Source organism: Apaloderma vittatum, unplaced genomic scaffold (genome assembly GCF_000703405.1).
Source record: "Apaloderma vittatum isolate BGI_N311 unplaced genomic scaffold, ASM70340v1 scaffold15618, whole genome shotgun sequence".
Taxonomy (NCBI): Eukaryota; Metazoa; Chordata; class Aves; order Trogoniformes; family Trogonidae; genus Apaloderma; species Apaloderma vittatum.
The window spans coordinates 3,097-29,769 of record NW_009731357.1 but is presented as its reverse complement, the minus strand read 5'-3'; the positions used below and the strand labels follow the sequence as shown (position 1 = coordinate 29,769).

At 38.1% G+C, this 26,673-nt stretch overlaps 1 protein-coding gene across 1 annotated transcript; it reads right to left on the bottom strand.

Moving 5' to 3' along the window:
* Positions 1-429: 429 nt before the first annotated feature.
* On the bottom strand, positions 430-26,673 carry BLNK (B-cell linker). Its single transcript, XM_009875155.1, has 23 exons — positions 26,669-26,673; positions 26,160-26,225; positions 22,745-22,801; positions 20,653-20,702; positions 19,625-19,665; positions 18,655-18,811; positions 17,861-18,030; positions 17,269-17,350; positions 16,451-16,519; positions 15,066-15,091; positions 14,468-14,496; positions 14,052-14,147; positions 13,269-13,311; positions 12,185-12,212; positions 11,805-11,877; positions 11,190-11,220; positions 9,683-9,725; positions 8,825-8,903; positions 8,341-8,372; positions 6,628-6,707; positions 3,213-3,296; positions 2,073-2,228; positions 430-720 (listed from the first exon to the last, which is right to left on the bottom strand). Exons 1-23 carry the CDS (start codon positions 26,671-26,673, stop codon positions 601-603), a joined length of 1,617 nt encoding a protein of 538 aa, XP_009873457.1. The 3' UTR covers positions 430-600.

The following is a 26,673-nucleotide window of genomic DNA, read 5'->3' as shown; positions in this document are numbered from 1 at the left end:
TACAAAAAAAATATTAACAAAACAGTAAAGCAGAGAAAAAGGACAACATGCCCATTAATCTAAAACATTCAGACAGCTTTATTGCCACTAATCACATGAAGTATAGTCCTATTTTCAGTGTGTACACAGCAGTACATTAGGTCTGGTTGATCTAACGTCTGGGGCTGTGCACTTTACAAAGAAATTGCTGAAAGCAGTGATCTGTGGTATATGTAACAAATCGAAGAGTAGATCACTGTGGGTATTCTAATTTTTAAAGTGAAAATGTCCTCCAGGAAATTTATCTTTAAATAGCAGTCCAAGGACCACGCTGTGGTATGCACCCGTTTAGCACGTGACTTTGAATACCTGTATTGTCACAGCTGGAAACCACAGAGCAGAGGATATCTACTTTGGCTTCTTGTGTTAAATACAAGTGCTTTTCTGATAAAAGTGACGTGGAGTTGAACTTCATGAACTGCATCTCTTTACTACTCGTATGTGCTCTTAAAAAGTGTTTTCCATAATTTTGGATTTTCTTCTTTTAACACGTGATCCACATGTGGTTTTGGATGTTGAAAAATTATTGAAAAAGTCTTTATTTTAGCAGTTCAGTTTGACTTAAGAAACTCTTACGATATGTTTTAGTTTCGTCGAATCTTTTGTGTTGTTTTGGCTGTCAATTAGAACCAGGGAGATGCGCTGATGATTCTCTACTATTTCAGCAACACTGTCAAAGCGCTGGATAGAGGAAAAAGAAATAAATTAGTTCTGGCTTCCTTTAATGCTCTAGTATGACAGTAATCACTGCATTATCTTTTTCCTTTTGCTTCTCCCACCATGGAAGAGAGTGGGGCTACGGCTGTTACCATGTGAGATGCTCTGCTTTTTGGGAAGAGTACTGAAGTACTGATCCTGCTCTTAGTCCTGATTCTAGTCATAAACAGATTAAATTGGACAATGGAAGATACTGACTGTCTCATCTCATCCTGCATTTGTGATTGCCACCTGCACAAACTGAACCACAGAGGTTGTTACGTGGCATATTAAACTGACGCTGCTTTCAGTTTACATTAATAGGTACCAGGCTGCAGCCTGTGGCAGTTTCTAACTGTAGGTGATCCTGCTCTGGCAGGGGGGCTGGACTAGATGATCTTTTGAGGTCCCTTCCAACCCCTGGCATTCTGTGAGTTTGGAATCTGCGTTATCTGCGGTTCCGCCACCTCTGTTAGAAGGAAGGCAATCTCCAGGAGTAGCACAGCACAGACAGCCATTACCGAGAACTGTTTTAGTTATGCAATTTTAATGTTTGTCACTGCAAATTAGTATGCAGAGTCTGCTAGGTCTGGTGTTTTTCCTTCCAGTCTTTTGTCAAATACAGATTTTGGACTATTTTTCTCCCGAGGTCTTTTTTGACCACTTTGTTGAAGGCCAGATGAGCTCCAAGCTATTACTTATTCTGTAAGCTCAAAACTGTTACTTGTGAGGCAGATAATTAGGCTAAGCCAAGCCCACTTTCACATCCCTGAAAAGCCTACTCTGTGCAGCAGTAACAAACAGTTTTTATTGGTATTTGGGTTTCAAGTTTCCTTTTAATTGTCAGTAACCGTGTGGTAGAAAGCCAACCAGTGACTTTTGCGCTCTAGAACTAGAGTTTAACATTTTCTTTATGTGAAAATAGAATTAAAATTACTATAATTCTCATTTTTGATATTTTTTTGTGAGTTTTTTTTTTCTTTTAAGCATGGCTGTTCTTTATGATTTTTCAAGAAACTTAACTTGTCTTAGGTAGAGGGTGAATAGATGACTAAACAGCTGGAGAATTAATCTAGTAGCTGCAGCTCTGATTCTAATAACTGCTCAAAGCAGTTCTAAGAGTACATTTTAAATTTGATATGTGGTTTTGGTTACAGTATGCAGGAACTGATGCTACAATGGTTTCTCTAGCTTTATAGATCAGTCATTACATAGGGTATACTTCTATCTTGATACATGAAGAATCCTTTTGGTCACAGTATAATATATCTTAATCCTTGCTTGTTAAAGGCATATAACTGAAAACTTAGGGAAAAAAAAATCCCACATAATCTCACCTCTTCACCATTTTTTTCTCTGCCCAGTGCATATTGTCTTGTTGATTCAATAAATCGTATAGGTATGTTGTATACTCTTCTGTTGTAAAACACAACCAGTGTGTATGGTTGCCGTGAATCCTGTCCAGAACTCTTTCTTATTAGAAAAGATCCATCCTAAATAGAGAAAAGTTGCAAGTATATTAATCTTATTTTTTTCCAACAACTTAGTTTGTCTATAGCTTAATATTCTCATCTCTCTTAGCATTAAATCCTTTTCTCCAATTAGAAAAACTGTACAGCAGGAGATGAGAAGTAGCCATGTATTGCTGCTGCCTAACAGTAGCTTACAAAGGTGTCATGAAGAGTCACCTTTACTGCTACCTGTTCTGTCGCAGCCAGAGAAGAAATAAACACACAGTGGCAGCAGTCTGTTGGCATCCACAGATTATTAGGAAAAGAAGCTACTGTCTGGCTGTAGGTAGGTAAGAAAGCTGTGAGAAGTGGAAATACATTTCTCCAGAGCTATAAGAAGCACTCTGGTAAAGATGAGCACCTACAGCTGCTGCCACTGTGGCCCAGGCTTACTAGCTAGTGGTAGCCTACACTGGCGATAGCTCCTAGTGCTCTGCCCCTTTATCTTGCTTTGTCGAGTTAGGCAACAGCAGAAACACACCTGATGCTGATGGTGCAACTCTGCATGTTACTGTTCCCTTCTGTGACACTAGCTTTTTTACTAAGAGTAGTTGAGAAAACAATTCTCCAAATGCTTAACTGCATGGTAGTGCTATTTCAAAATGCAAAGTAGCACCAGCCTTCCCAGACAGTAGCTGTTTTTATATAAGACACAGGACAGCAGTGTCATGGGCTTTGCCTTTCATTTTAATGGATGTACATGAGCTATCAGGTGTTCCTCAGCTTTCTAGTCTGTAATAGCTCTCTCTGCAGTGCACCAGTCTGATACACCAATGCAACTTTGACTTGGGATGCAAACCGTAGTTAAATAGTTTCACCACAATAATTTAGTATTTTACAGTATTTGCTTGACACAGTATTCTGACCTGTTCAGAATACAACTGATGATGTTAGAATATTTCTGGTTGTCTTTCAAATTTTTTTAAAGTTTTTTCACAAAATAGACATTCTTTAAAAGTGTCCTACCTTGTTTGATCGATACAATGCCTCTTCTGCTGTTTTTCTGTCACAGGTAGCAGCATACCATACTTTATTATGAACACCAGCTTCCTAGAAAGAAAGAAACAGTGTTTCACTTGTAAAATAATAATAAAGAATAGGGCTTGTAGGGGAGATACTACTAAATAATGACTGCCGTGAAGAACTCAAATGCAGAATACTTCAGAAAATACAGAATTTTGAAAATTCTTTGCCAGGAGCTCATTGTTTTTGTTGGATAGAGGTAGAACAAAGTAAAACTAGTGCGTCAGAAGAGAGGTTAACGTGTGATAGAAGGCTGATACATGACAGAAGAGAGAAATACACCCTGAAGAAAGAAGTCAAGTTTGACTGGAGTGTAGTTTGGTACTTATAAAGCAGGAGCTATTCCAGCAGAATTTAAAGAGGGTATCCAGGACATGTTGTGGAATAAATTGACCATTAACAATATAAATGCTGCTCAGATGTGGGCTAGCCAATGAAATGTCCAGATTTGGTAAGCATCTATGCTTTGGGAAATGAAGTTTCCCATATACGTAATGCTATTTGTGAACATGGTCACAATTGCCACCATTTGGATAGCATGGAGGTTGGATAAGTGTATCTTTTGCTCTTTTTCTTGTTATCAGATAAGGACAAATGGATTAAGTCCTGCAAAACAGAGGAATAATTAATGTATTTCTTCTATTAATATAGCAATTCAGCCCCCAGTGCTTTCACTGGAGACATAAGATTCATTTCTTGTTCCCTGCTGGATTGAGTCTGAATATATCCTTCCATTTGAAACAGTGCTCTTACCCAGAAGGCATAAAACCATGTTTGTTGTGGAGAAGGATGACATCTATGACAGAAGATAAGAGCGTCTTGTATTTTACATTGTATATCTTGGGTGCCTCATTTCTCTGTGTTACTCCCTGTAAACCTCACCAATAATCATCCTTCTGTTCATTCTGTTAAATGCTTGGCAGTGTTTTGTACAGTAAATGAACTTAACATGTTCTTCCAGTGGAAAAAATGGGGCAAAGACTTCACGAATGGGGCCACAGGTGCAGACCTGAATATACCAGGTATAAAGATTGGCACCTGGTAGATAGGTGGGTTCTGTTTTAGAAAATAAAAGCTCTCATAGCAAAGGACTTGCAAAGGTAAAAAGATGTGAGGAGGTGATGGCAGTTAGGAGTGGTACAAGATTATAATTTGAATAAGAGAAGTAGTAGAAAACTGAGTAGTAAGATGATGCAGGATTGAGTGTACCTTTCGCAACCCGAGTGGAGTTTAGGGGAAAGGTACAGGGGATTTTAGAGAAATATGAAAATAAGCATTACTCAAGGGGAGGACAGAATGAAGGATTAGAAGCAACATGAGACCTATGCAGTATCAGACTTAAATAGCTAGAAGGTTAACTAGGAGGGTTATAAAACCAGCAGTCAAAAATGAGCTCTTGCTGATAAGGTTGATGCAAAAGCTAACTCGAATGAGTGGTGGAGAGGCTAGGGAAATAGCATTGAGAGTATTTCCTAATGAAAACTTCAGAGTATTAATCTTCCTGATAATGTGAACAGTTTTGGTTCAACTTTACAGTAACAATCTTAATGATAAAATTCACTTTCACACGAGCTTTGTCACCTGTGTACAAAACAGATTAAAGATGAATTGACACATTATGGCTGAGCTGGTCTAGTTGGCTTATCAATGCCAAACAAGGAATGTCTTGGCTTCTCCCTTATACTCTCCTTTCGTTGCTCCTCTGATCCCATGATGAGAATTCATTTTAGTAATCTAGAAAAAATTTTTTTTCCTTTTTTGTTTTGTCTTGTTTTGTGTTTGACTGTCAGGTTGTTTTTCTGTCAGTTTAATGAGTTGGCTCAGCCCACAGCAGGATCCAAGGAACGCCAGAGGAGCCTATGGCAGTTAACAGAAAAGAGAAAGCAGGGCTTGCATTTTGGGGGCATTGCACCAAATTTGTAGATTGGATCAAGCCATAACATATAATTTTACCTCCAAAGTTCTTTCATGAATTTCTCCAGTCACACTATTCATTGGAAGAAGACAGGATGGGATAAATTGCAAGTATGGAAGATACTCACCCACTTAGAGAATAAGTCCATTAAACCAATCTCTGTTCAAAAGAATAAGGAATCAACTGCCCCAACACTGTTCTGGCACTATTTGTGGCCTATTGTGTGGAAGCACAGAGCTGCTGCCAAAATTTTCGATAGGGACCAAACAAATAATGAACCTTATGTGCATGAATCATGTCTGCAAGCATCTGTATTGTGCACAATGCTACAGCAAATGATACCACTGTACTTAATTGGTGGGAAAATAACATGAACAGTTAATATATTTTTTTAAAACAAAACGGATGTTTTATTAAGATCTGGTTTTGCCCATGGCTGTTACATAAAAGCTGCAAATGTAATTGCTACAAGCTGTTTATTTAATGTCTGCTGGATTGTTTATTTGAAAGCAATTCTTTTAACAAATATTCAGTATGACATACTGTTAAATTTTTTCCAGAACTTCAAGTCCTTTGTGTTCTTCACTGTTGCATTATCTTTGTCATGTCAGGCTTTAGAACATTTAAGTTATTGGCTAGGCATAATAGAGCATTTGTTTTGCACTCAGCAGAACTATTTTTACCTTGTTTGTGACTACTAGGCTAATAAGAATGGCTTCCTGCATTGTGTAGTCTCCCTTCGTCAAAAAAAGTAAGGGGAGTAGCACTGAAATGAAAATAACTTTGCATTTGCTTAGATTATGTAAAGTTTAATGTTGCAGTGAAACACAGAAAAAAGGACTGGTCATAAAACTGACAGCATTATCTGTAATGAGTAGAGGTCTCTTTAAGGGAACAGAAAGGAGTAGGACTTTAAGGGAACAGAAAGGAGTAGGACTTGGTAGAGACTAGAACATGTAGGGAGAGAGGCGTCACAGCATCCTCCAAGAGAGGCAGCAGTGACTTTCTTCTCAGTTCTTAAAACCTTTTCTGACACCTCAAAACCACAATAAGTAGGGCACTGTTCATAAAAGTGATTCTACCCTTCGTATCTTCCTGTGTTGGGCCAGTCAGTAGAACATCCCTGTTTCCTCCTACAAATTTATGGGATTTCTAGCACATTACATCAATGCAGGCTAATGTAATGGCTGCAGATGGCCTAGTCTTGGTATAATGCTATTTACATATTTTTCTACAGCTTGTTAAAGCTCTTCTGTGCTATATGTTCTAAGTGTTTTTCTATATGAAAGCTAACATTCAGATTATTTGTGCTACAGAAAATCTTCACTGCAGAAGTGGACATGGATGCCCTCCACAAAAGGGCTATAACTTTTATTTAGGAAGTGAGTAGAGTAGGAAAAATTAAAGTAAAGATCTGTAATGGGAATTTAGGTAATGTTATACCTGGTCTGCAGTACTTGAAATAGATGAAATGGCACTGTGAGAGGAAGTACCCGGAGAACGGTTTGCAGCTTCTGGCACTTCTAGAAACGAGAAAAGAAGAACAGGTATAAAGTTTTCAAAGTACGTTTGTTACGCTGTAAAAAGCATTTGTTATAAGGACTATGGAAGATCTGGAGATGCTTGACCTTTGGTATCACTCAGGAAAGCTACCTCCTATAAATGGATGGGGCCTGTGTAAGTGCCTGGGACACTTGCCTGCTCAAAAGGAGAGAAACAGTTTTGGTTAACAGCAGTTTTGGTAAAAACTTGTTTAACAGTCAGAGCTAGATTTAAAATGCTAGAAAAAACCTGCCACCACTTAAGCAAATCAACGTAGCAATTGATAAAGAAAACGCAGGAACACGGTGCAAAAAACCACTCAGTCCAGTGTGAGGAGAAGTGGTCATATAGGTGAGGGAGTCAGGAAAACAAATCTGGCTCAGAGAACATTTTTCACTAATTTAGTCCAACTGAAATGTCTGTATATGCGTGCAAGAAATCTAGGCAGCTAAATAGAGGAACAGAACTAGTAGGAAAGATCATGAAGCTTAATTTTAGTAACAAAGCATAGTAGAAAATAGCTATTAGGGCTGAAGTACTTAATCTGGACTTCAGCAGAGCATTTGATATGCTACCATATGAGAAGTGACTAGGAAGAGATGGCAGATTATGCTGAAGGGACGTTTAGTGATTGGGACCAATTGTATTTGTGATTAAATTGGCATTGGACCTGGCACAGAGTAAGAGTGTTGTAAAGTTTACTAATCGGCATCATTTAGCACCAGATAACCTTGAAGAACTTGCACTTTAGGGATTAATAACAATTTATACTACATATTGAAGCACATCAGTTGTGTGACAGGAGCAGACAAACTTCAGAGCATCAGTCTATTGCATGAATATAAACCATTATTATATTTCCACAGCTAAGAGATGTAATTGCAGCATACATCAAGCAAACATTTCCAGGAAATAGAGAAAAGTACTAATAACAGCATGAAAGTTTAAGCTACACCATATGCAGATTTTTGTGCAATTCTCATCATCCATTTACAGTATGAAAGATATGTTCAGAAAAGGGCTTGTACGAAGGTGAGACAAGCATTTGCTAACAAGAGACTAGAAAAATTAACAGTTAGAGGTAATTTCCAATTCTGTGCAAAGAGAATTCATATACATACTACCTAATTTGTTTTTAACTGTGAACTGAACTGAAATTCCTCTTCAAAAGTATTAGTTAAAGAAGAGCTTTAGCATTTGTTGTAAGGAAAATACCTTATTTTTTTTTCCCCTGCAGAGAAAGGATAATTTGATGGATACAATATTATTCTGTCTGGCTCCTAGGCGACATAAGCCTGGAACAGTCCGGAAACATTTTGGGTTCTTCTGTGGCAAGGAATATGGATGGAATTTTATTATGATGGGAACTGACCAAGACTGCCTTTAGTAGAAGTTTCCAGTAGTCACAAATGGGAATGAAGCACCCATTTCCACTAATTGATACAATAATCCTGACATACTCCCTTAATTTTACTAGCTGAGCTAAGGCCCTAGATACTTGATCTCCTATTTGTGTGCAACGAGACAATTGTTAATTTCAAACTAATGAATACGTGTGGCATCTTGACATCATCTTAATTCAAAGAATAATTTGAAATTTTTAATTATACTTACTTGGTAGAACTGAGGGCTTTTGGAGCAAAGGCCTGAAAAAAAATAACAAGAGATTACAGAAAGATCTAAGGGGACCTACCCAGTTCTTAAAATACTCAAGCTGTGTATCTGAAGCATGCAGCGGTAGGATGTGTGCCATCTCATCCATTTGTCTACTGAGAAACAAAAGCCAGATACAAGTATTTAAAAAAAAATAAAAATCATATCCCTCTAGTACTGACAGTTAGGAATTTAAACATCTGGTTTCAATCTCCATCACCTGATTAGAGATTATATCCTCCCATGCTTGGTGGTGGTGGTTACGGTATTTGGATGCATTTGCCATGTTTTGGTCTTTGGTACTGAGGCTTCAAGACTTTCAAAAAGCAACAGAAGGCTACAGAGAAAACAGTGCTCCCCTTTGAACTTCTCAGAGCTGTATTCAGCCCAAGCAGTAAGAGCTGGTGCAATGAAATATTCAAAAGGTGACGAAAAGGGATTTTACTTTTGGGCACCGCTTGGAAGGGGTGGAAGTGGAAGCTCTTGGCTGGAACCTCGTCGTCGTTCTGGTGCTGTAGGTTTTTCTGTAGTTTGGGAAAACAAATTTTAGAGTCAAAATTTCTTCAGAAACATACAGTCCCAGCTAAGAGTCCCAGGAGCAGAAGCAGAGTTTCTTTTATTACAGTAATTTTGGGGTTTTTTCCTGACGTGGCAGCATGCCATCCTGCTGCTTTCTTTAGCAAGTAGTGGCATTCCAGCAAATTTCTAGGCAAAGAGCTGCGCTGTGAATGCCTGCAGGAGCTCAGTGGGAGCCTTGCCTTCTGCGAGGGGAGCTGTGGGACACCGGGGGGCACACCGGGCAGGCTGCCTACCAGACCTCAGCCGGAGGAGGTGCGGCTGCCTGGCTGCATCTTACCCTGATGCCAGGCAGCAGCTCCTGTGGGGTTTTTGCTTGGAGGAGCTGCCGCCTTGCACAGAGGTCAGAAGCATTTTCTGCCTGTGCGAGGGACCAGCTGTTGCCAGGAGTCAGCTCCGTGAGAGGTGGTTCTTGTCGAGTTCAGAACGACATACACACGAAACGCCTTGCTTCCCCCTTCTCCACTTTTGAGGACTGTATGGCACATTGCTTGTCTGTGTTACCCTGCCAGTAACCTCAACAGTTTTCCTGTGACTGCTTTTAGAGAACAATGATAGTCAGTGTAACTAAGGCTGGCCAGATCTAGTTTGAAACTGCTAAAACCAAACATCCCACAAAACCCTAGAATAAATTGAATGTGGTGGTGTTTGCTTCATGTTTTTAATAAAAAGAAGATTAAATTGTGATAATACTAATTTTTTTTTCACAGTAGTGGAGATGATTTACCTTCATTTGTAGTTAAGGTCTCTCTGGAAGGTAAACATGGTTTCTGCAGTAAAACAGAAGGAAATATTGAATGGCATGTCAATTGTACAGCAAATATTTATCATTTTATATTTTTTTCTGAACTTGTTGACATTTAGAATTGACAGAATTCTTGAGGAATTAGGAGGTAACACCATGGCCATTCTGTGAAGAGCCTCTAGTTCTATGTCCTTGAAGCTTGTGATTGTTATACTAGAGGGAAAGTCCTGTGAGGAGAGGCTGACGGAGCTGGGGCTGTTTAGCCTGGAGAAGAGGAGACTCAGGGGGGGCCCTTATCGCTCTCTACAACTGCCTGAAGGGAGGGTGTAGCCAGGTGGAGTCATTCTCTTCTCCCGGGCAACCAGTGACAAGACGAGAGGGCACGAGGGAAGGTTTAGGTTGGATCTCAGGAAGCATTTCCTCATGGAGAGGGTGATCAGGCACTGGGAGGCACTGCCCAGGGAAGTGGTGGAGTCACGGTCCCTGGAGGTGTTTAAGGAGAGGCTGAATGTGGCACTTAGTGCCGTGGTCTAGCCATTGCGATGCTGTTGAGTCATAGGCTGGACTTGATGATCTCAGAGGTCTTTTCCAGTCTGTGGAATCACAATTCTGTGATTCTGTAATTGTTTGCAAAGTCGATTTGGAAAGAAATCCAGTTCATTTGTATAAATAGATGGTCAAAAGTAAAATCCACAAATGCATGGAGGTTTTTTTTGGTTTTTTTTTTTTTTTTACCAAAAAATATCTCCCGTAAGTAAGTTTATGGTGTAACAAATGTTTCATTCTTGCCTCACATCCAAAAATAGAGTCCATCCCAAATATTTATGAATCACAACTTGAATATTTTCATCCATGTCAAGCTATGCTCACAACTGTCTGAACACATTCTTTTTACTGAAAGTTAAAATATCAGTTTAGGTCACAGCAGAAACTCACCCAACCTTCTAGTTTCAGTTTTGTTAATGATAATTAACTGTCAGTTTTGGAACATTTTTCAAATTAATTTCTTCAAAAATTTCAACCAGCTCTCACTTTCTGCCACAAGAGGTTTTGGGATATTTTTCTAATGATGAAATAATTACTGAAAAAAATTGACATATAAGGGATTTTACTAGAATTTTTCATAAGCTATCACTCTTAAAATAGATTCATGTTCCCCATATACAGCCCTGTATATTTCAGGGAATACTTCTGAATGGCCTTTGTTCCCATTTATTTCTCATTTTATTCAATTCTTGCACTTTGTTCATTGTTGCATCCTACAATACTGAATCCAAATTTCCCTTTAATCAAAATAGTCTTCTATTTGTACTTTCTCACTGCTACTCAGTTCACATAACACCCAAATACTTCCTTTCTTTACAACTCTCTTTCCTCTATTCTTAGTATGCATTTATGTTGTACCTGAAATCATAAAATTAAGTTTTACAATAAATTAAAAATCACCTGTAAAATTATCATTTGATTATGCAATTGCAAGTCAACTTACCGGTGAATTTACTGCATTAGGACTTTTCTTTCTGCAGATTGGAGGAAAAAAGAAACAAAGAGTACGGTTACTTAGCAGATACATGAATTCTTTTAGCAACTAAGCATCAGGTTCGTTGATTCTTGGATATTTCTAGCCAAGATGGAATGGATCTCCTTATTGAGTAGCATGGAAAGAATAAAAAAAGAATACGGATATCAGATGTAATGTGAGTACTTAGGAAAGGTACTTAGGATATACAAGGAAGCTGCACTCTGTCCAATACTTAAGATGACAGCTTGGGTGAGTTGGAAGAGCATTAATGAAAATCATAGCTTTCTGCATTTATAGACGTGCACATGCTGTTGCTGCAGTGTGTGCCTAAATTAAGCAAGCCAGCCAGCATCTGCCAGCAGTGGTAGGCAGTGGAGGACAATGCCACTGGCACAGGAACAGTATTCCTCCAGAAATAATGAAATAATAGCTTACCTTTACCTAGTCAGCATATCTTTCATGAATAACAATAAAAGTTACTCCTGAATTCTGATTGCCATAGGCAGAGATAGGAAAATTAGCTCCTAATACAATGATTAATTCTACCCTGTCTAAGAAGCAGTTATGTTGTTTTTTACTCACAGGCCCCTTGGTAATGGAGATGGAGCTGCTCCAGTGGGAAATCTGGATTCTTGTGTGTTATTGAAGCTATGATCTAGAGATGCAAAGGACATAAGTAGTATGCAATATTAGCTGTACCTAACAGTGGATTCTCCTCACTGCCATTTCAGTGTTAGTGTAATAAAAAAATCAAAAAATAAACATAGGTTTAGTTTTTGTCTTAACATGTTTTCACTCCAATTATACTAGAAAACAGTGCAGTAGCATTTCTTGCTTATTGCTGACTGTTACAGATAAAATTTACACTGACACACTTCACTACATGCTATATTAAGGTCTTCAGTGACATACTGACAGGAAATCACTCTCATATCACCCTTTATTCACTACAGAATACTTACTTTCATCATTATTATTTGCTTCACAGTCCTGTAATGGAAAAAATGTTAGATTTTATAAGAAGCAATTAAAAAATGAATCATTATTAAATAATAAAGAGCACAAATATGTTTTGTTAATCTGTAGTAATGTTTAAAGAAATGTTTGTACAGAACGCATATAATAACTTGGTATATCTAGAAATTTAAGTACTGAAAGTAAGACAATAAGATGTTCTTACACCACCCGCATTATGTTACCATAACATCTAATACTATGGTATGACCCCAAATTCCTAATTTTAAACATCTCTTTTCTCTGTGTCATTATTGGTAGACTGGTTCTTTCATAAGGACAATTCAGAGCATTGGGCTGGGACACCTTTTGGCACTGATGCAATCCATGTTATGCTGTTTCTTGGTAGTTTGCTACACATATGTACCTTCTCTTGTGCTGGCACAACTGTTACTGAAGCTGCATAACAATTTATGCATTTATTTTTGTTATTTGCTGCAGTTCAACAAGTTTCTAAGTAAATTGCGTCAGAAGACCTTTGTTCCAACACAATGGAAGGGACAGACTGGGGACAAAATAGAGGAAGAAGAGGAATGACTTAAACAGAGCCTTAGAAACACAAAGCTTGTAATTACTCCTTCATGGACTGCATTTTCTAGTGATACTGGTTACTCAGACTACACAGTCTCTGACAGTTTAGAAGTATTCCATTTTCAGAAAGTATTATTCATCATCTGAAAGGAATGAGGCTCAAGGAAGGTGCTTGAGATTGGGTAAAATTGCCCGTTGCTACTGAAAGTAAGGTTCCTGGGGTTCAACTGGTATTTTTTAATACCAGAAATTATTTTTGTGGACTGAGATCCCTTAAAACACTTAGTTTTTCTTGGATCTGTACAGATGTCCAGTCTCATGCTTTTGTCCCCAAGATTAATAGCCACAATTACAATATTAGATCAATCTGACATTCAGAGTCATCTGCTGCTGTTATTTACTCCAGATTAAGTAGATAGATGCATTTTATTATTATCTATATAAAACACAGAACAGCCTAAGCTTAACGCATTCTTATACAGTGGCACAGTAATTACTCACTGCTTTTGGATGAAGACGATTTCTGGGAAGAGGCAAAATAATTCTGAAAAATACATACAATAAGTCAAGATGAATGCAGTTTACTTATTTAATTGCTTGGCTCAGATATGCATTTCAAATCTAGAGAGGAAGAGGTCTGCAGTAAATGGATTTAATTGCAGCTACGCACTGCTGCAGTTGTTGTGGTGATGCTCTGCCCTTAGTGTGGAACTACTCTAGCAAAGCTGCTGTCCTTCTGTCCTGGTCCTTGGGTCCCCTGCAACTGTACACAGGACCTCACCAAACACCATAACACATACACCGTTGTTCATGCCAGCTGCTCTTTCTGGGGCATACGGCCTGTTTTGTAGAGACGAGACAGTGATTCCAAAGCAGCTTCCTGCACTTCTGGGGACACAGGAGCAAAATAGGCTGTATGGTCAAGCTTCCTTTGCCTCTTTTCCTCCAGAGACTTGAAATACAAATGATACATAGACTGTGTCCTCTGCCTCATCCCCTGCAAAAACATCTCATCCTCAAGGGTGCAGGGATAGGTAATAGGACTTTAAACTGGCTTGCAGAGAGGTTTTCCCCTTGCACTGGTTAGTCTGTAGTACCTGTTTGGCAAACTGGTTTGAATATAGGAGTTTACAAAACGAATATTTTCAATTCTTACCTTGTCTCAGCATCCCTCACAATTTGTGTATCCTGACAATTGCTTATTGTCTGAAGGCTACACAACAGAGAGGAGAAAATTTTGTCTCTGCTAATATTTCCTATTGATATAAGCTGCTGTTCACTTACCTGGAATTATCCAGCTTATGTGACTCTCTGGTCATGCTGTGCACATGGGAGTGCTCTGTATTCTGAGCAGGCGTAGATGGAAGTGGCTTAGTGAACCTAGTAATAAAATATGAATTAAGAAAATAAAATTATGCTTAACGACAGTGAATACAAAGGCAATCTCTCTTTCTCCTCCTCTACCCCCTCGAAATTCTAAAAGTACCTTTAGAAGGTATTTCTTTTAAATATGTGATATGTTTGAGTTATTGAAACTAACAGAAATGGATGACAATCTCTGTGCAGAAAATCTAGAGAAAGAGATTTACTATATGCATATCTTCTAGAGAGAGAATTATCAAACATGTAGTATCTAGATTAGAAAATATATTTTCTGACAAGTTTTAAATAATTCACAGACATTCATAGCAATGGGTTACCTTGTTACCGGTGGTGGTGATGGTTTTTCCTGTAAGAGAAAACGCACTGAATTATTTGGTCACTTTTTGATTTCATAATATACATTTGTATGATCCTATTTATGTTAACACAGCAATATCTTATTTTTGCATTGTGGTACATTTTTCTAGCAGAACTCTGCCTGGTATTCTGCACTAGGATGAGAGAAGCAAGAAGTCACCAATAGTTAATCTGTGAAATCTTGAGCAAACTGCTTTGGCTGTGTGCCCTGGAAGTACCAGCAAGTGGGAAGAAGACTACTGTGTCAGAACTATCATTGCACGTTCACTGCAGTTTTGCTTCTGGAAAGCATTCTCTTAGACTGTTCCTTCCCAGACTGGATCCCTGACACTCGAGTCTGGGAAACTTCAGCCCTGTCCTGTACTTCCCCTCCATTTACTTGGTTCTGCAGACCTTCTGAATTGGTTTGCTAGCTTTTCTGTGAAAGAAGTGTCAGAAACTTTTAAATGCAAACTGAGATTTGTTCCCATTTTTCCCCTTTGAGGAATCATCTCTTTTTACAGTCACATTTGTGCCCTACCTGAGGGCAATGTGAGTCAAACTCTGGAAAGGCCTTACCTCTTCTTCAGGAACTTCATAGACTTCTGTAAGACACAGAGAAAAAAAAAAGTGTTCTTTGGTTAGCAAAAACGTACTGCATTTTACCAGAAAAAAAATTATCAGAATTTGTATAAATAGTAGTTCTGCCTCTGAAAAAATGACTTGGAGAATCTGCTCAGAATTTGATTCTGCTTCCAAAACCCCTGGTCTTCTAGTGGGAACTTCAGGAAAAGTGTGATAAATAGTCACTGTATTAATGAACCTTCCTCCTCCCAACTCACAACTGTTGTTTTGTTGTTTTTCTTCCTTTCTCCCCAAAAGAAAGTGTTATCACACCTGTGATAGCATTTAGCTTTTCCTTGACTCTCAGGGCAGAAGAGATCAGGTGAATCAAATACAAGCTGACTCACTTGTGTGGTCAGCCTCTGTCCCTGAGCTCTGTCCCACAGGTGTATTTGAATTCACTGATACTAAAAGCCAAAACCACCAGCAGCTTTATCTATGCCCAGTTTCTTCAATGCAGATTGAATCATATTTCAACAAATTTCATGTCAGACTTGCTTTTATTGTGCTGAAAAGTGTCCGAGTTTCCACCAGAGGGAGATGTTTTATTTTTTTGGTAACATCTGTCAGGATCTGGTTGTTGCTGACACTGATTTATAGAAAGGCTAAGACTGGAAAAGGCATTTTAAGATGTCTGAAAAGTAACTCACAAAAAGCTTAAGTAATTCAGGATAAAATCTTTTGTAGTTTGCAACTTGAAAGCTAAACACACTCCTAATGAATATGCAAAAGAACTGCGTGATCAGTCTGTAAAGGTTACATTCTGAGCAATTAATGAGATGATGAGGATGCAAAACAACTCAGCACAGCTAAGGAAGATTAAGCAAGTATATCTGTACTTACAAAAGCAAATATAATTCCTCTTAATTGCTTATACTTCCCCCCTAGCCCCCCCAAATAAATTGCTCTGCATAGAACTTAAATGGGAACGCTATTATCACAGGACATGCAAAACATCAGCCTATGTGGAATTTCTTTAAAGCTCTTTTAAAATTCAAGCTTGAAGTATTGAGTCTTGATTCCTATAGTGAAATGGGATTACTGACATACCAAGTCCTATAATTGTTTTTGCTATATTGATCCACTTGCATTCTTCCACTACAGCAAAAGACTAAAAATAAATTTGTTTGGGGCTTGTTCTAGTTTTATTCACGCTTAAAACAGATTTACTATGCAAGCTAGGCATAACAACTGCCACAACACAGAAAAACCTAAAGGGGAATATATTTCTGCTTTACTGAAGTATGTCATATGATTTACGCTGTGAATACATCAAGTACAGTTTAATATTCCTCAGTCTTAGATTGTTTTATTTCAACAGTGATGTAAACTCCACATACCTTGCAAATCAGAAGTAGGAGAAGTAGGGAAAGCTGACTTTGGTGTCTTCATAAATCTGTTCACAGGACCTGAAAATATATTTGTAAACATACATATCCACAGAGATACTTGTGCATGTGTGTATATGCGCACATATATTTATATACACATGTATTAAAAAAAGTAACATTTATACAATAAGAATAAATATTAAGTACGTCCATGCAATAGCGTTTTTGTGTGACCTTGAACAAATCAACTGAGGCAGAAAGCAGTTCTCATCTTGAAAGGGAAACGTTATTCAGTGTTCATGCCTTGCTGAATAGGTTTCATACTGCCAGTAATGTCAGAGAGCAGAACTACATACTCTTCTCTGTTTACTTTTCTTCTTTGGACTAGAGCAGTTTCACTCTCCAGCTAAATACACTTCAAATAGTAGGGTAAAAAAAAATAAATGAATCAAAGCCTGTCTGTATCTACTGAAAATCTAAAAAGGCTTGTTCTCCTGTGGAAATTAGCAAACCGAGAATTTTAATGCTGTGGCTCCCTTGGATGAGGAGGGAGATCATAGTCCATGAAAAGCTTCATGGCTGTACACGGGCTGGCCTTTGAAACAGCTGATTGAGAGAGGCAGCAATTAAACATGACTTCCAATAAATTTAAAAATAATTTTCCTTGGCCTTGTCATGGGCCAGAAATAGCCAACTGCCTTTTTGCAGGCTGCGTTCTCTTTAATAGTTGCACCTCCACTCTCTGGAATAGATATTAATTTGATCCATTTTTTCCACTGTTGTTCCTAAGGTGGCAATAATTATTAGCTTAAATGACTAAAACTTACATCTTGTAGGTAACGACGTGCTGCTTTCCGTTGGTTCTATATAGTTATCGTCGTCATTATCCACTGGCACAATGTAATTATCCTATGAGGAATGCAGGACAAAAATCCACCAATTAAACCTCCATGATGTCAACAAACTGTTGGGATTGAAGCCCAGGCAGCAGTTTACAGTAGTTGCCATTTCACAGTGACTGCAGTTTCAGACATTTATCATCCTATGCGGATGGGATTCACCAAGACTGAAAACCCTTTCCCAAATTAGTCCAGTTCTAGATTTGTGGATAAAAGCCCTCCCTTCCCCCTGTGGTCCTGGGGTGGCCTTTGAGGTTGCTCTCTCTCCATTGCCTGCAGCTTGTTACAAATGAACAGAAACTATTCTGTGGTTTAAAGAGCCTCCTTGACACTTGAAGTAGGCCAATATTCCCTAGGAATCAGCGTGGTACTCACAGGTCACTGCCTGTGATGTACAAAATGATTTGTACCACAACCACTAAGAAAGTCCAGACTATGGCATTGCTGTGTAGTCTGTTGTATGACTGGTGTGGGCTCATCAGTCAGTTAAACTGTCAAAACAATTGTGTCTAAATATTACCTCATCATCACTACACTCCTTAGGCTTCGGCGGTACTTTTGGTTTTGCAGCAGGAGATGGCAGTGGCAGGGATGGCACAGATGGTTTCTTTGGTCTGGACATGGCTGTACTGGGTGTACTTGGGAGAGGTTTGTTGATGGGAGGAAGTTGCTGGTGACTGGTGCGATTGTCTTTTAATATTGAAAAAAACAAGAATTTTAGTAAAAAATACACATTGGCCTCTGTACCATCTTCTACTACTTGTGCAAACAAGTCTTTGCTGTGGCTGCAGCTCAGGTCAGAAGGCAGACCTGAATGTGTGCTGGTGCTGATTCTGAGATTTTTGTGCAAACTCATCCTATTTATGCTTCTATGGCTGAAGGTAGCAAGCTAGTACTCTGTATCAGGCTTCAGAGGGTGCTTAGACACTGACTGTTTCATGAACTATTTAACTCCTTGGGGAAAAGGTGATGGCTGGGTGATGTAGTCTCTTAATTATTATGTCCTGTGCCAGTATGAATTTTGGTGATAGGAAATGAGAAAATATAGCTGACATACAAAAAAACCCACTGTTACACAGTACAAAGGATGGGACTGAAACACAAATTCTGCCAGGTCCTCTATCAGTACCAGCAATATTAAGCTGTTTCATGCTGTAATAACAAGTAATACCCCTGCAAGCCAACAGTCTGATTGTCACAATCGAAAGCAAACTCCCAAGGAAAGGACAAGTTAGCCCATTTGAGGCTACTTCTCTTCTGGTACTGATAACTAAGCAATTATCAAACTGACATGTTCAACTATTCCATAACTACCTGCATATTCACCCCTAGAAATAGGGAATGCAGAGGGAATCTTCTTTTTCTCTTGCTCACTTGGAGGTGGCTCATAGCTGTCATCAGGATTGTCTTCACTGGGGACCACATACATCTCAGAGTCAGAGTGGTCGTCTGGGTTTTCATAATCACTGTCCTAGAAAAACAGAACTTCCAGTTTCTCATCTCATAACATACTTACAGCTTCATGGTATTGTATGACAAATATCCATGCAGTACAACTAATCCCTGAAGGGACACATGACACTGCCTCTAAGTGCTCCCTCTCTAAACAAATAGGCACTCCTGCCTGCCTCCCCTTCTGCACCTCCCACAAGTTTCCTACTCCCTGTCTCCTTGCTCCAAGGAGTCCTTTCACACCAAGAATTCAGTCTTCAAATTATGGACCAACAGCTTATACCCCTTCACAGGACAGTTCCTTCCTAGTTCTAGCTGGGACTCTTGGTGTGTCCTGTCACTTCCTCTCCCTTTCTTACTAAAAGGGTAACTCAGGATCTAACTCCAGAAATTAACTAGTCACTTCAGGCTGACTTGCTTCATTCTAATGTTCTCTAAAATCTTATCAGAAATTTTTTATTTTTTAGGAAGAAGTGGTTTTCCCCTCCTCATCTGTCCCACCCTCTCTACCCTAAATAGAAAATCTTATGGTTTCTGAATTGTTGTTCACTTTGAGAAGTGCCTCCAGTTGATGCCTTGTGCTTACTTACCCAAAAAGCTTAGTATCCATGGCTACCACTGTACTTCTGAGTGTACTTCTAAGTTGAATGTAAAAAACTTAGGTAGCTAAATATCAGTGCCTACTTGTAAATAATGCTGATGTAATAAATGCTGGTGTAATAAATAACATTTCAGTAGTATTCCACCACAAGCAGATGATTCAAAAATAAACTTATTGTTTGTGCTAATTGTTGCTACAGTAACCTCCTACTACCCCAAAGTATGTACTTACAAAGTCATCTGACCATTGCTCCTCTTCATTGTCTGCATGCTCTAAACCAAACATTAGAGTTATTTAAGGCAATGGAATAGTGAACATAAATGTTTACTGCAGATTGTTTTTTCTATCTATACTTACCACATTCAATTCTTTTTTAAAGAGCAGCCAAAATTTCCTAAACAGGTCAGAGCAATACAGCTGGTTTGGACTGAATAGTAAATTAAATATCTGCTTGCTGGGTTTTGATAAATTGTTTCAGAGCTGTTGGAAAAGCACTAAAAACTGGCAAACTGCACATGGTCTGAACTGCAGAGCATGCACTTTAACCAGAGAGTCCTGCTAATGCATCTCTTTAGCAGGAGTAACAATTTCTATATAAAACAGAATTATCAGTGATGTCTGGGCCTTGCACTTTGTTGTTTCTCAGTCAATGCTCCAAGACAGCACACTAATTACAAGTGTTTACATAAAAAATGGATCAATTATCTGATAACTTTCTCACTCTGTCCTCTTTGCTTCTTTCATATCATTTGCTTAACAAGATAGCTGTCAACTTGTGAAAAATGGGCACAAACTAGTTTATGGGCAGCTCTGTCTGATAAGCAAACACAGTTCTACCTCTAAGATAACTCATGACATCATCGTCATGTTAATAGCATTAAGATTCCAAATCTGTGATTATCTATTTGTTAATTTTTTTCCTTATTTACTTTCACATCACAGTTTCTGGCAGACAGGATCTTAGATGCGAATTCTACTTCATTTTTAGAGCAGCCTACATGCAGAAACCTGGTAAATACTGATTTTAAAAGAGTAGCTGTTTGCTACTTTTTTTTTTTTTTTCATACTGGGACAACTTGCCACATTTTGCTTGCTTCTTATTTCAGAGTTGTGAACTGCCATCAGAGTTGTGGATAACGGCACACTGTTCTCTCATTAAAAACAAATTATGAGGAAATGTATAGCTGAAATACTGTTAAGTGTATAGGTATCAAATATACACAGACATGCAGTTTAAATTCACATTAATGCAGCCTTACCTGAAGCATAATCCCTTTGTGGCAGACTTGGAGGAGGTTTTTTTTTAAGCCTGTGGACAATATTATTATGTTTACAAACTAATAAGTAACATTCACTAGAAGAAAACATCAGCCAGACACATAAAAAAGCTGATAACAAAGGATACCTGCAGCTTAAGAAATAAAGATTACCATCACAGATGCTTAGGAAATAGCTGCAGGAGAATGCTTTGAAAAGCTAGAAACAGATAAGAAATCAGATTCTAATATTGATAATTTTTTCTTTTTTGCTAAGGACATATTTTGAAAGAACAGCTTCCTTGCCCGCCCACCCACCCGCTTCTTAATTTCCAGGGCAGAAACAGGTAACATAGGGGCCAAAGACAAATGCATATCTATCTGAATATGAAAATCCCTTCAGGCTCACAGAGGCTTTGCTAAGACAGTGGTACATCACTCTCCAGGCTTATTGTTATAACTATCATTTTGCATGCACTTTATTTTCTGAGTAATGTTTAAATGTAAACCAGGTCTCTTCGGGCTGGACTGTTTCCACTTACTATTTTTTTATGGGGTTATGCACTTTTTTTGCTTAATACTGTCATAATGACGTTTGTAATACCAAGTGAATCAAAATATAATTTGTAGAAATACTGCAAAGTTCTTTTTGGCTATGCATCTACACACCTATATGTATGTGCATGCACATATATATGTATTTAGGTAACAGTAGTATATGTATACATGACAGGGAGGTTGGATTAAATGATCTCTAAGGTCCCTTCCAACCTAGGCTGTTCTATGAATATATGTGCATACATGTGTGTGTACTCCTATTCATGCATATGCGTATGTATATGTATACTTCTGCTTGCTAAACTGTAACTGTCCAGAGAAGACACTGAATTAGTCAGTTGATATATCAATTATTTCATTATCTTTTTAAAAAAGAGAGAATTTGAGTTTAAAGTAAAGCAAATGTTGCATGTGTGACATCAGAAGCCAGACTGATGCATCTGAAAAGCCACCTTTGCTTTTTGTAGCCATATAAAAACAATAACATAATTTACATTAAAATGGCTCTTCAGAGTGACTTTTGTACATTGTCTGACAGCACTGATGGGACCTCACCACAGACCCAAACCTTTGTCCACTGAATTGATGTCTTCACTCATTCTTCAATCAGATTCTAATAAATTCATTTGCAAAAATAAACAAATTATTTAAAAAAAAAAATAATTGTACACAAAGAATTGAAAATGTTCTTTTGTGATCTCCGAGCAATAGTGATGTCTACAAATTTTGCTTTAGCACAAGAATTTGACACTCGGGTGTCAGGTCCTGACCATGCTGCATAGGTGTCATTGTTCAGGTATCCATGTAACTCAGCGTAGTGGCATACTGGCACTAACACATCAGTTTAAAGGCTTCTCCCATCTGTTTTGAGAAATGCTTTGGCTGCTTTGAAGTTGGATTAATGCAATTAATGCAATTGTCCAGGTAGTTAAAAAAAAAAGAAAAAAAAGAAAAAGAAACCCAACCCCTAAACCACAAACAATCTAGGCACATGATTTTTGAAGTGTTTACCTGCTTTGTTCATTACTAACAACACTAATGACATATAGGTGCCTCCTCCACATCTTTAACTTCCTGCAGTATAATATAACTTAGTGTACAAACAGTAAATTATAAAGCATTCTCAACAGCCCTGCTGTTGTCTTCTGTCCAGGTTAGCACAGGCATGTTAGAAAGAAAAAACCAGGGCCACTGCCAGGGCAAATCTCAGGTTTTAGGGAGGGTAGACCAAAATTTATTAATGTAGTTTGCAACATGTCTATCTGGAGTTGTTTAGAGATGGTGGAGACTTGGAAAATAGTGAAACTGAAGCAATACTCTGAGGCTGTCTGGGTCATAATGTAAAGTGTGTGGCTTAAGCCACATTATAGATCTCCAAGCTGCTAAGTGGAAGACTTCAACACTTTGTCCTAGGCCTTGTAAATCCTGGCAGTGGCCCCGACAGAAACGGTAAATATGTTATAATGAAAGCATACAAAATACAGAACAGAGGTCTGTGCAGCCTGTCATGCTGTTGTGCAGGTCTGAAATAGCATACCGATCCCAAGTATCTTTCCCAGTTTTGCAAATTAAGGCCACTTGTTCATTTTGGAACCTGAATATCAATAAAAGAAAAGAGATAATTCTGTCACATAGCTAAAACAGTTTATGGCCACATCTGTATTTGCTAGAATCTCTTCAAATATGTTATTTTATATTAATATCAATCCTGGCACTAAAAACGTTATATTCATCTATACACTGAAATTCATTTTTCTTGAGAATACAGTTAAAAGTAGGTATTATACTTTTCCCTGGTTGTTTCTTCTAGGTGTAGTACGGCTTGATTTTAGTACAGTTCTCTCATTCTTTAGTTCATGAAATATCACTTTTCCCTCTGCCGAGGGTTTGATCAGGGATGCCTTCTAGTTGCAGCTGTGCAGGCTGAAGACACATTTAGTGACACAACTCCATTTTTCTGCCTGAAGGTACTGCCTATAGTTATAAGTGGTTTAGAAAATTGGACCAGACAAATCTGAAGTAAAAACATACCCAACTAAAAAGATGGGTAAAGCATATCAGATAAAGGTGCATCTTTTCTCCATTTTTCAGGTCACATGGCAAATGTAGTTTCAAGAAATGGAAGTATTTCAACTGTGTGTAGTCAGACAAACAACTACAAATGCATGATTTCCGACAGCTTTGCAAATGAATTTTTTTATAAGATATGATGTTGCAACAAAGTGAGTTACCTGAACTTCCCATTTCTTATTCAATACAGCAGGTCAGCATGTACCAAAACTTTAGGTTGAAATCCTGACTCTGCTGTATATGCGTATGACTTCTCATGTAGACTTCAGTGGAGCTAGGCTTCCACTGTACAAAGCCTAGAGGCTTAAAACTTATGATTTACAGTGTGTGCTATGTCTTTACAGTGTGTTTCAAGGATAGGCAACCATCTTGCCAAGTAACACCTAGGATACTTCTCTCTTAATTCTGTATTTCCAAGAACGTGAATATGAAACAAAAATGCTCGCAGCTCCTTTTCTTTATACAACTTTGGCTGTACCTATTGCTTCCACACCTGAGTACATAATCTTCTTTGACATCACGATCTGCACAGCAGTTGGGACTCCAGTATTGTAAACAGTTTTGCATGTGTTTAAGGTCAAGTAGGTGAATGCTAAGGTCAAGTAAGTGAGCAATATTTTTTACTGTAAGAAAATTTTGAGTCAGGAATAAACAACAGGAACTTAGAAGCAATGAGAAAAACAACTGTGGTTTTCTGTTACCACCACTTTTCAGACTGCTTTCTGCAGACCTTTAAGACACACATAGACAGTAGACATATCCCTGGATGCCACAGATGGACTAAATTGGAGAGCAAGACACTTGACGCAAAAGCTTTTCTTTGTTTTCTGCATAATCAAGAGCCAATCTAGATTTTAAAAGTGTCTTAACAAATACTGGTGATAAGTCAAGCATATTTCATGAGTATTTGGTCGTTCTTTTAACTTCAGTAGCAGAGGCTTACAGTGTACCAGTGTGTGACAACTTTTGGCTTGGGCTAAACAAGTACACTCTTTGACTTCTCTAAAATTATTTCTACTTATAGTAGGTTTGAATTTGAGTCAAAACAATGTTGCTTTTTCCCACAGCACATAGGTAAATTCTAAATATGTGCTACATAAAGCCAGGTTTTTAATACAAATTTTCCTGCTTCAGTCCTGTTTAGATCCTTGACATTTAATAAGATAAGCCTATAACTGAAATGGAGGAAGTGATTAGCTGGATAACAGTATTTTTTAGGAAAAACATCTAAAAATTGAACAAAAAGCCCCCAAAGGACACATTTAGAGGAATAGAAACAATTCTAATTCTGAAAAGCTTGGCATCCCTTGTACATCCTTATCAGTGTTGTCAATTCATGCTTTTATTGCACGTCTCATTACGTGCTGGGTTCACGATTTGGGTTCTGAAGTCATGTGAAAATGTGAGAAATTTTTCTTCAATTTTTAAAAAAGTAAGTTTCTGATCTTCATAACTACAGAAGAGATTAATAGGACTCAGATGAACCATAGAAGTATCAGAAAGATTATTATATGTGGGTTTTTTTACATCTTGATTTGTATTCTTATCGCTGAGGGAAGTGAAATGTGAGCTTTGTGCTGCAGTCGTACTTGAAGACAGTTTTTATGAGCTTGCTCTTTTTTGTGGTTTTTGTTTTAATCTTGAGAGGATCAAAGAATTGGAGTGTTATAGCATTAATCTTGTATCCGACATTTAATGACGGCACCTCTGACCTTCCCAGCTTCAGCTACATTTAGTTCTTGTTATTTTTCCCTTATCTGTCCTTCTCTTACTCTCAGGGAGGGACACACAGTCAGAGCAATACTGATTAACCGGAAAATTCATGTCCAGGCAACTCTGGGAGACAATTTGTTGCCTCAGATAAGCTTGAGATGCTTCTATTGTTTCTATCATCTGCTTTCCAGACCAGGCAGAGCCTGCTGCTTCTCCCACCAGCCTACTGATCGCTTCATGTATATCTAGAATTAACTCTTGTTAAAACTGTACTTTTACTTTTCCTTGAACTGAGCCATCATGGTCACTTTTTAAGGAGAATTTTAAACAATGTATGTGCCTTCTACCTATGAGAGCCATATTTCAAGAATTTAATACAGTTGTCTTGGATACACTGTAAATACAATGTACTAATTAAAAGTACTTAGTACTTTTGTCATCAATGACCCATGTGAAGAAAGACATCTGAATGAGAATACTGCAGCCAAATGGAAGTTCAATGCAAATGAGCTATTGCAATTAGAAAAAGAAAAAAGTGTGCTAAATAGCTAATTGGTTTAAATAGATGTTTGCCTGGAAAGAGTGAATAGTGTATTCATGTGCAAGGATGCAGAATTACTGGAATTTCTAAGTATGAATACACATGAATATTTTATGACACTCATATGCACATGACATCAATATGCATGCTGTCCAGCACTTCTTACTGGAATAAGGATGTTAGGCAATGCTGGATTTTGTTTTATGGAACTGAAACACAGGGGGATTTAACATTTTTATGGGAATTCTAATTATGATGTCTGAACAAGCTGGTTCAAGGTGGAGCTCAAATTAAAACTTAATTGCATCAGGTATCCTAAACAGTAGGCCAGGAGAAAGGCCCACGTCCAAGCAACAAGCAATATGTAAGAAAAATGCTTTTTACCCAAATACTGTTTTTTCAGGGCCATAAACACAACCTCCTGTTGGAGCCCAGTTCTGCCACTAACTTGTGATGCTCTCAACACTGAGGACAATTTGGCACGCTGCAGTCTGGAGTGAAGCTCTTTACACATGCTGAAGTACACCTCTCTGGAATAACACGGTCCCATCACTAAAGTAACACACACTATACTAGCAACCTGAACTTCCCCAAACTGATAAAACTAGGATTGGCATTTTGAACTTACTTTTTGAATTTATTTATTATCCCACTTTCATTTTTCTTCATGTCATGCACCATCTTTTGAAGCTTCCTGTAAGACAGGAAAGAAAGCCAGCATTTAAATTACAATGTGGTTGAACACCCTTTTATATAAATTAAAAAAGAAATACAGGAGATGCATTTCCAGTAATATTTCACACATCAAAAATGCTCATTATATTTTCAGTAAGTAGTTTAGTTGCTGAATCACTTCTGTATGAGGTTTTCCTCTTTGTTTCATTTTTAACAGAGCTCTGACATGATTTGCGTTATCCTTTTCCTTAATACAATTATGCACAGTTAAACAATCCATTTGAGAGCAGGGGCATCCAGAAAGAACATAATTGCCTAAATTAGGTTTAGAATAGTTTAAGTTTAGAATGTTTCAATGTTAACAGTTCGTTCAGAACTGAATTTACAACACTCCACAGATACAACGCGAATGCCCTCTGATTTCTGACCTTACACAAGTCACTTTGTCCGTAGACAGTCTACCTCAT

Bases quoted from the DNA above. Each gene is read 5' to 3' on its own strand.
- BLNK (XM_009875155.1), bottom strand. The intron at 14,497-15,065 runs GTAAGGCCTTTC...TTTCTCTTACAG, and splicing joins ATGAAGTTCCTGAAGAAGAG to GAAAAACCATCACCACCACC. The intron at 3,297-6,627 runs GTATAACATTAC...CTTTCTTTCTAG, and splicing joins TTTCAAGTACTGCAGACCAG to GAAGCTGGTGTTCATAATAA.